General features: G+C 44.1%; 1 protein-coding gene across 3 annotated transcripts in view; it reads right to left on the bottom strand.

Moving 5' to 3' along the window:
- Nucleotides 1-640: 640 nt before the first annotated feature.
- Nucleotides 641-9,952, bottom strand: part of LOC112262620 (G protein-coupled receptor kinase 5) — a 57,433-nt gene continuing 48,121 nt past the window's right edge. For 2 of the 3 annotated variants that reach the window (XM_042331389.1, XM_042331391.1), the window contains 13 exons: nucleotides 7,155-7,232; nucleotides 6,979-7,076; nucleotides 6,499-6,591; nucleotides 6,223-6,286; nucleotides 5,989-6,129; nucleotides 5,666-5,856; nucleotides 5,356-5,393; nucleotides 5,140-5,229; nucleotides 4,740-4,948; nucleotides 4,365-4,502; nucleotides 3,926-4,063; nucleotides 3,626-3,757; nucleotides 641-1,677 (listed from right to left, as the gene is read on the bottom strand). In XM_042331389.1, coding sequence (XP_042187323.1) covers nucleotides 1,594-1,677; nucleotides 3,626-3,757; nucleotides 3,926-4,063; nucleotides 4,365-4,502; nucleotides 4,740-4,948; nucleotides 5,140-5,229; nucleotides 5,356-5,393; nucleotides 5,666-5,856; nucleotides 5,989-6,129; nucleotides 6,223-6,286; nucleotides 6,499-6,591; nucleotides 6,979-7,076; nucleotides 7,155-7,232 — 1,494 coding nt within the window. In that variant the 3' untranslated portion in view covers nucleotides 641-1,593. Of the gene's footprint in view, nucleotides 1,678-3,602; nucleotides 3,758-3,925; nucleotides 4,064-4,364; nucleotides 4,503-4,739; nucleotides 4,949-5,139; nucleotides 5,230-5,355; nucleotides 5,394-5,665; nucleotides 5,857-5,988; nucleotides 6,130-6,222; nucleotides 6,287-6,498; nucleotides 6,592-6,978; nucleotides 7,077-7,154; nucleotides 7,233-9,952 lie in introns of all 3 variants that reach the window. The other variant, XM_042331390.1, reaches the window with a different exon arrangement.

Here is a 9,952-nt window from a genome sequence, read left to right as displayed (position 1 = left end):
CCCTCGGAGAGTGGGGTCACGGCCAGGGACAGAAAGGCTAGTGACCTTTCGGTTACTGGCCCAACGCTCTAACCGCTAGGCTACCTGCCACCCCCGTGTGTGGGTGAATCATAAAGGAACAGATCCCAAGACTAAAAAACTTGTAAAACATTTCTGTGCACGTCATCTGGGAGAACAGGCTAACAAAGAGGCACTTTCGATTCTTAATTTGTGAAATTATTTCGGAATAATGTGTTAGGACACTTGCTTAATGTGATGAACTATTTATTGTCCAGTAAAATGAACATATATCAAATTCTAAAACCAAAGCTGTTCTTCCCTTTTGTTTGGGCGTGTTGGAAGGATTGTCTTAGTGTGGTCCCTTCACCAAGGACACTACCAGAGCCAAGGCATCTCACTAGTTTAACACGGCGTCCTCTCTTTGTCTCCTTTCCTTCATCTGAACTGGACTGGTTAAAGCTTATTCCCTGTAGGCATTGACCATATTTCTGCCAGGAATCCTAACCTTTCTTTTATGATCAGTGCAGACAAAGGAAAGGAGATGAGAGAAATGCCCCCATTGAAACGATTGAGATACACCCATGGTCATGATGGCAACACAAACATAAAACAGCACCAGCTCATTGTATATGACAACGGGTATATCACAGTAATATTTATTTAATGTCAGAGGTAAAACAACATATTTACTGTTAAAACATCTTAATTGGTGTATAAATGGTTCACTACTGGTTTGAAAAGACATCTCTTTTTGCTCAAGGTCAACAGGATGCCTGTGGTGGGGTATTAGCATGAGGGCTATGCAGGTGTGAGGATACTACACCTGTCTGGTCTCACACGTTTGTCCATGGTGTGAAAACACACTTGTTTGATTGTTACTTAGGTGTAACATAGCTGCAGATTCAATTAGTGATTGAATAAAGACCAAGCCATCCTCCAAAATCAATATGGCAACAATGACAGGCACACAACTGAGCTATGTCTTTGGCCTGAGGGTATACAAGGCAATATGCACATTGTTTCTTGAGGTTGGTGATGTTGTTGGTTGCATGCATATAAGTGATTAGAGTAGTGGGGGAAAGAGAAAGAGAAAGAGAGAGAGAAAGAGAGAAAGAGAGAGAGAGAGAGAGAGAGAAATAGATGAACAAATACAGAGTGCATTTGAGTGTGAATTAGTATTTATGCAAGGAATAAAAAATAAAAAAGCTACAACATTTCAACAAAGACCCCATCTTGTATTCCCTGTGGTGGTCTTTCTTAGACAGTGGATCCCCTGAATTAGATCGTTTTTTTCTTATTCATCAACAACCTCAGTGGCTCTTCTCTACTCCAGCAATCATGAGGGTAAGTGAAATGTCTGAGCATCGTTCTCAAAACGTCTTTGCATCATTGAACGTCCCTCTAATCATTTCCCATGGGTCGGTCTCTCAGGCCCCGGGTCATGGTCAGCATTTCCCCTAGGCTGACCGTGGGCGTGGGAGGGGTGCCTCCGGATGACTGACAGCTGGTCAGGCCGGGTGTAAACCAACCAGCAAGGAGGAGATCCTACAGGCTCCTCCTCTGTCTGTGTGGCGCCACACAGGGCCCTGGCCACTAGGGGGCAGAGTTTGACATGGAGTCCACCGAGTTCACACTGCAGGAAGACAAGCGGCTGTTGGCAATGGACACCTCGGGGTGCTGGAGGGAGAGAGAGAGACAAGAAGGGCCTTCTACGCCATCAAAAGGAACATAAAATTTGACATACCAATTAGGATCTGGCTAAAAATACTTGAATCAGTTGTACAACCAACCAAGAATTCACAAAATGGGACAAACACAAAATTGAGACTGCATGCAGAAATCTGCAAAAATATCCTCTGTGTACAACATAAAATACCAAATAATGCATGCAGAACAGAATTCGGCATATACCCGCTAATTATCTAAATCCAGAAAAGGGACGTTAAATTCTACAACCTCCTAAAAGGAAGCGATTCCCAAACCTTCCATAACAAAACCATCACCTACAGAGAGTTGAACCTGGAGAAGAGTCCCTTAATTATGTTGGTCCTGTGGCTCTGTTCACAAACACAAACAGACGCCACAGAGCCCCAGGACAACAACACAATTAGACCCAACCAAATTATGAGAAAACAAAAAGATCATTCTTTCCAATGTGTCAAGTAATTAACAAAAAAACTGAGCAAACTAGAATGCTATTTGGCCCTAAACAGAGAGTACACAATAACAGAATACCTGACCACTGTGACTGACCCAAAATTAAGGAAAGCTTTGACTATGTACAGACTCTGTGAGCATAGCCTTGCTATTGAAAACGGCCTCTGTGGGCAGACCTGGCACTCAAGAGAAGACAGGCTATGTGCACACTGGCTACAAAAGAAGGTGGAAACTGAGCTGCACTTCCTAATCTCCTGCCAAATGTATGACCATACTAGACCATACATATTTCCCTGAGATTACACAGACCCACAAAGAACTTGAAAACAAATCCAATTTTGATAAACTCCCATATCTACTGGGTGAAATACCACAGTGTGCCATCACAGCAGCAAGATTTGTGACCTATTGCCACATGAAAAGAACAACCAGTGAAGAACAAACACCATTGTAAATACAACCCATATTTATAGTGAGAGAGAGGGGGAGCGAGAAAGAGAGGGGGTGAGAGAGGGGGAGCGAGAAAGAGAACAGTGTGTGGGGGTGAGAGAGTAACTGGGGGAGCGAGAGAGACTAACTGTGCAGTGTGAACAGTGTGTGTGGATGTAACTGTGCAGTGTGAACAGTGTGTGTGGATGTAACTGTGCAGTGTGAACAGTGTGTGTGGATGTAACTGTGCAGTGTGAACAGTGTGTGTGGATGTAACTGTGCAGTGTGAACAGTGTGTGTGGATGTAACTGTGCAGTGTGAACAGTGTGTGTGGATGTAACTGTGCAGTGTGAACAGTGTGTGTGGGATGTGCAGTGTGAACAGTGTGTGTGGATGTGCAGTGTGAACAGTGTGTGTGGATGTAACTGTGCAGTGTGAACAGTGTGTGTGGATGTAACTGTGCAGTGGGAACAGTGTGTGTGGATGTAAATGTGCAGTGGGAACAGTGTGTGTGGATGTAAATGTGCAGTGTGAACAGTGTGTGTGGATGTAACTGTGCAGTGTGAACAGTGTGTGTGGATGTAAATGTGCAGTGTGAACAGTGTGTGTGGATGTAACTGTGCAGTGTGAACAGTGTGTGTGGATGTAACTGTGCAGTGTGAACAGTGTGTGTGGATGTAACTGTGCAGTGTGAACAGTGTGTGTGGATGTAACTGTGCAGTGTGAACAGTGTGTGTGGATGTAACTGTGCAGTGTGAACAGTGTGTGTGGATGTAACTGTGCAGTGTGAACAGTGTGTGTGGATGTAACTGTGCAGTGTGTGTGGATGTAACTGTGCAGTGTGAACAGTGTGTGTGGATGTAACTGTGCAGTGTGAACAGTGTGTGTGGATGTAACTGTGCAGTGTGAACAGTGTGTGTGGATGTAACTGTGCAGTGCGAACAGTGTGTGTGGATGTAACTGTGCAGTCGGAACAGTGTGAGACAGAGTATTGGTATATGTGTGTAAGTATGTACCGATCCTGTGTGTGTGCCCTCACATGTCTCCTGAAGATCCTGTCCAGCAGGCTGCGTCGGGGAGGCTCGGGGGGGGTGTTCCAGTCCAGATCTGGGGGTCTGGTCCCCTGGGGCCCAAACACGTTCAGATCACTGAAACACTCTGTATCTATCATCTATTCGGAGGGAGAGAGAACGAGGAGGGAGAGGGGTTCAGTATATTAGAGTTAGTTTAAGGACAGTATATCAAAACCACCAATAATTCAGTCTTTCAGGTTACGTTGCAGACTACCTCTGAGAAGAAACCAGAGGAGAGGGACAGACGTCTCAGTTAGTTCACCCACCTCGTGCTGCCATGGGATGGACACGCAGCCTGTAGAGAATTTGAAGTAAAAGTCGTTGTCGGTTTGGTCCAGATTTACTCCCTTGACTGTAGAGAACTGCTCAATGTCCAACACATCCTTACAGTACACCGCCCGGGGCTGATAGAGAGAAGAGAGGAATGGAGGAAGAGAGGGAATATGTATGGAGGGAAGAAGAAGAGAGGGAGGGAGAAGAGAGGGTAATATGTATGGAGGGAGGGAGGGGAGGGAAGGGAGGGAGGGGAGGGAGGGGAGGGAGAAGTAGAGGTAATCAACCCTGTTCCAATTCACATATTCATCCAGTCATGAATGTAACTGATTGAAACAGTTGGTTGGTTATATATTGAACACTTCCTGGACTTGTGTTTCTACTGCTGAAGCAAGACCAGAGATACAATCCTCCTCCTCCTCTTCTACTTACGTCCGGTACGAAGGAGGGCTCCTGGATGCCTGCCTCCAGCCTTTTAAAGTTGATGTTCCTGAAGAAGCAGTGAGCCTTCACCCCTGATGACCCCTCTGCTGTACAGCCCAGTCTCTGCTTAGGATCTTTGGTCAACAGCTGGAGAGAGAGAGAGAGAAGTATAAACGATGATGCAATGTACAGTTGCTTATTTTAAAATATAAATGGGATCAGCTACTCAGGGTGATTATCCAATATAGTCTGAGGATCCTGACGACACACTAACTAGGCCTCCGTCTGAGGTTCCTGACGACACACTAACTAGGCCTCCGTCTGAGAATCCTGACAACACACTAACTAGGCCTTAGTCTTATCAATCAATCAATGTGCTCTCACCACCCTACAGATGGCCTTGGTGTCTTCTGTAAACTTGTCGCTGTACTCCTCCTCTTCCTCTTGCACCCTCTTCTCCACCTCCTCCCGCTTCACTCGTTCTTTGCGTGCGCGGAAGGGTGAGCGTCCAGCGGTCATCTCGTAGATGAGACATCCCAGCCCCCACCAGTCTGGACTCATCCCATAGCGCTCGTTGTTGATCACCTCCGGAGCTACACACACACAGCACAGTACAACACCAGATTGTCCCAATGCCATGTTCTCATCATGCAGGTTTGATGATATCTTATTTGTATGGTAAAAGGTATAAATTGATAATGTATTACTATAATGTAAGGTTTTTGTTCAATGATTTTATAGATGTATTATAAATGTATTGTAATAGCATATGGAGGTGTCTCACCCATGTAACCCACTGTTCCCACTCTGCCTCGTATGGGGTCCCCTTCAGCCACTTTGATGGCCAGGCCCAGATCTGAGATCCGGATGTGTCCTACAGCATAGGGGAAGAGGTCAGGGGTCAAAGATCAGTCATAGTTAGCAGAGAGCCTCTCTGAGTTCAGACATTATCCCAGTAATTACTGTATGCTATTGTACAGTAGGAAGAAGGTTAACTCACCATTATCATCTAATAAAATATTCTCTGGTTTTAAATCCCTGAGAAAAAGTTCAAAAACCACAGTTAGTTTGGTGCATTTGACATTGGGACTAAACCCAATACATCATGTGTTGACATCACGTGATCTCTGTAGACATTGGTATAGCGAATGACAATCAGAAGAACAGACAGTTAATTAGGGTATAGGTGGAAGTAGATAGCAATGGGTTGCCCCCAACTGATCTGAAATATCTTGCAATCTGGAACTAGATCTGTGTTTAAGGGCACCTTCTATTCTGTGAGTGTAGGTGCTATGATAAAAAGCTGTCACCTGTAGACGATGGATTCCTGGTGTAGGTGGTCCAGGCCGCAGCAGATCTGGGCAGCATAGAACTGGACCCTGTCCTTCTCAAAGCCTGGAGTCCCCATGCTATAGATGTGGAACTTCAGATCTCCTCCATTCATTAAGGTCAACACTAGACACAGAGCGTCTTTGGTCTCATAGGCATACGCTAAACTCACCTAGAGAGAGGGGGCAAAGACAGAGGGGCAGAGATCAGAGATCAGACAGAGAGACACAGAGAGACAGAGGGAGAGAATAAAGTGAAAGTGTATTGTGTATGGTCATTTATCCTAATAAATGACAGGACTCACAACAAATCTGCTGTTGACCTTCTCTAGTATTTGTTTCTCATTGAGGGCCATGGACTCTCCTTTCCTCTTCTTAATCCTCTTCTTCTCTAACTTCTTACAGGCATACATCTTCCCTGTGGCTCGCACCTGGCACGCACACACCTGATAGAACGCACACAGTGTTATACCATGGGCCAGTTAATCTCACAATCACAATTTTCTAATAATTCTCCTCAGAGGAAAAATGTGCCTCACCTCTCCGAATCCACCTTTCCCCAGTACTCTGTACTGTCGAAACGTATCCTTGGCTATTGGCTGCCTGAAAACACACATCGGCCATTAATGTACAGCTGAATAATAGTACACCGTACATCATGGAGCATAATAATACTAGCCTGGGTGCAAGCCTGATCCTGCTTTAGCCAACTTGTAATGTTGCATGGAGAAAGTACCAGGCTAATAGTGAACAAATATTCTCTAAAAACATCAGACATTTATTTGATTTTGTAGGAGTTTTTAGGTAGCACTCACCTCTCCAGCATCTTCCACTGTAGGAAACGGTCAAAGTACATGCTGTTCTGATAGTCCAAGAAGGGAGCTCCTCTCAGGTAGTGATGGAGAGCTCTGAGAGCACAGACAACAAGAGGTTACTGGTTAAAGCCCTGAGACAACAGACAGCAGCTGCAGTTACAGTTAACAAGGGGCTAAGCCAGCTGGTGGTCCCTCCAGGGTGTTAGTGCTTCAGCCAACCCCTCTCTGTGTTTCTTCATTGTCAAACATGAACTTGTCCCCAGGTTCTTCCACAAGTGCATATACAGTGCTATGAAAAAGTATTTGTCCCCTTCCTAGTTCTCTACTTTTGTATATTTTTGATACTGAGTGTTATCTAATCTTCAACCAAGATCTAATATTAGGTAAAGGGAACCTGAACGAAGGGGGGAAGGAACAAGCTGTTTAATAATAAGATCATAGTTGATCAGATGTAATGCGAACAAAGGAAGATTCCCTTACTTGCGACAGTCACTGAAGATCTCCTTGCAGGGGTGGAGCTCCAGGTTCTCTCTACACTGCTCAGCAAGGCTCTCTGCTGCCTCCACACACTCGGACGACTACACACACACACACAAGTTATATTTCTCTAATAGCTACACATCTACATTCACCAATCCTCCTTTAGACTGACAAACCTGTTTAGACAGGAACTTCCCAATAATCTGATCTCCTCTGCTTTTCCGTTTCTCATCAGGCACCAGCTCATAGTCGTCCTAAAGAACACAACATCCCATTATTAAACACTGACAGTACATATCAGACCTGGATCAACACAACATCCCATTATTAAACACTGACAGTACATATCAGACCTGGTTCAACACAACATCCCATTATTAAACACTGACAGTACATATCAGACCTGGTTCAACACAACATCCCATTATTAAACACTGACAGTACATATCAGACCTGGATCAACACAACATCCCATTATTAAACACTGACAGTACATATCAGACCTGGTTCAACACAAAATCCCATTATTACACTGACAGTACATATCAGACCTGGTTCAACACAACATCCCATTATTAAACACTGACAGTACATATCAGACCTGGTTCAACACAAAATCCCATTATTACACTGACAGTACATATCAGACCTGGTTCAACACTACATCCCATTATTAAACACTGACAGTACATATCAGACCTGGTTCAACACAACATCCCATTATTAAACACTGACAGTACATAGCAGACCTGGTTCAACACTACATCCCATTATTAAACACTGACAGTACATATCAGACCTGGTTCAACACAACATCCCATTATTAAACACTGACAGTACATAGCAGACCTGGTTCAACACAACATCCCATTATTAAACACTGACAGTACATATCAGACCTGGTTCAACACAACATCCCATTATTAAACACTGAGAGTACATATCAGACATGGTTCCAAATATTATCAGTTCTTTGAAATACATCATGCACTAGCAATGTATCGCATAATGCAACAAATGGAATAGTCCCAAAAGTGAAAACCAAATCCAACTGGCATGCTGGGAAAAGTAAGCTAAGCAACTGTAGCATTTGAAAGAAAACAGTATACTATTTTGACCGAGGTCTGACTGGTACATAAAATAATATTCCATAATCAGGGGCAATATATAGACTAAACCATGTTTTGAATGATAGACATTATTGTGTGGCTATCAGTGTTGTGCAAACATGCAACTAGACAGTTTGGACTGCCTTTACTTGAAAATGATCAGTCATTATCTATACCCTTAGTAGCTTAGATATAGGAGAGGGAGAAGTGTATTGTTTGTGTAGTGTGGCAAGGTGAAAACTGTACTTTGTTACGAGTGCTAATTATGCATTTAATTGTTAAATGCAATTGATTTGTTTAATGTAAAGGGAGATACCTAGTCAGTGGTACTGAATGCATTCAACTGAAATGTGTCTACCACATTTAACACAACCCCTCTGAATCAAACATGTGCTTTGTGCACAGCACACATTCTTGATTTGATGTCTTCTAAGCCCGTACGGCTGGGCACCAACGGTTGTAAAGGTGTATACAGATGGAGAAATTCAGATAGGGTGTCATTGTTTTAGCACTATAAAAATAAATGAAGAGAGTCGCACACTCTATATAGATAAACTACCAGTCATTTATTGGGTAAAACACCAATAAATAATTGTTTTAGCACCATTCAGAGTTTCTATCCTACTGCGTGCAACATGGTTCAATGTGCCAGTAAATCTGCACAATCTACTTGTTCATTTTTTCAAATTGTCGCCGTCTTGGAGCTAGAATCAGGATCATGTAAACTCAGCTAATGCCCATACAAAAAAAGAGTAACGGAGAGCAATGTACAACACGGCGATCTGAACAAACAAGGCATTTGTAGTAAGTACATGGGGACCGCCATCTTTATGCCCCTTCGCCATTGGTGTACAACAATCAATCAATCATATATCAGCCACGAGTGTGAGAGTATTGAGTGTAGTTCAGCATTGCTAGGGCTGGAGGATAGTCTAGAGGTGAGTAGGTCAGCTGATTTGGGCATTGCTAGGGCCGGGGGATAGTCTCGAGGTGAGTAGGTCAGCTGACCTGGGCATTGCTAGGACTGGGGGATAGTCTCGAGGTGAGTAGGTCGGCTGTTCTGGGCATCGGTGATAATCCTTCACTCCCTGATCATTCTCTCTCCTCTCAATCCCCATTACGCAAGACGCTCCACTAGCCCACCTGCCCTGAAACACACACACACACACACACACACACACACACACACACACACACACACCTCTTTAACCCACAATCTGTTATTAACAGACACTCTCTATACTCCATATGTAATCCTGCGTTGCCTGGCAACCACAGTCAACACGGCAGGATTCCATGAGGTCCTGGAGTGTCACAGTGTGTCAGACCAGCATCACCAGCTTTCCAACACACACACACACACACACACGTCTAGAGTTTCTCTCCTGACCCGGGCTGTGGCACACTCTAGAGTGATCTACTCTGCTCTGAGACACAGACAGAGAGAAACAGAGCCAGAGAGAGAGAAACAGAGAGAGAGAGAAACAGAGAGAGAGAGAAACAGAGAGAGAGAGAAACAGAGCGAGAGAGAAACAGAGCCAGAGAGAGAGAAACAGAGCGAGAGAGAGAAACAGAGAGAGAGAGAAACAGAGAGAGAAACAGAGAGAGAGAGAAACAGAGAAACAGAGAGAGAGAGAAACAGAGAGAGAGAAACAGAGAGAGAGAAAGAGAGAAACAGAGAAACAGAGAGAGAAACAGAGAAACAGAGAAACAGAAACAGAGAAACAGAGAAACAGAGAAACAGAGAAACAGAGAGAGAGAGAAAAGAGAGAGAGAGAAACAGAGAGAGAGAAACACAGAGAAACAGAGAAACAGAGAGAGAAAAGAGAAACAGAGAGAGAAAGAGAAACACAGAGAGAAAGAGA

The sequence above is a fragment of the Oncorhynchus tshawytscha genome, linkage group LG12 (assembly GCF_018296145.1).
Source record: "Oncorhynchus tshawytscha isolate Ot180627B linkage group LG12, Otsh_v2.0, whole genome shotgun sequence".
In the NCBI taxonomy this organism is placed as follows: Eukaryota; Metazoa; Chordata; class Actinopteri; order Salmoniformes; family Salmonidae; genus Oncorhynchus; species Oncorhynchus tshawytscha.
The sequence above is the reverse complement of the archived record's forward strand: the minus strand, read 5'-3'. Positions and strand labels throughout refer to the sequence as shown.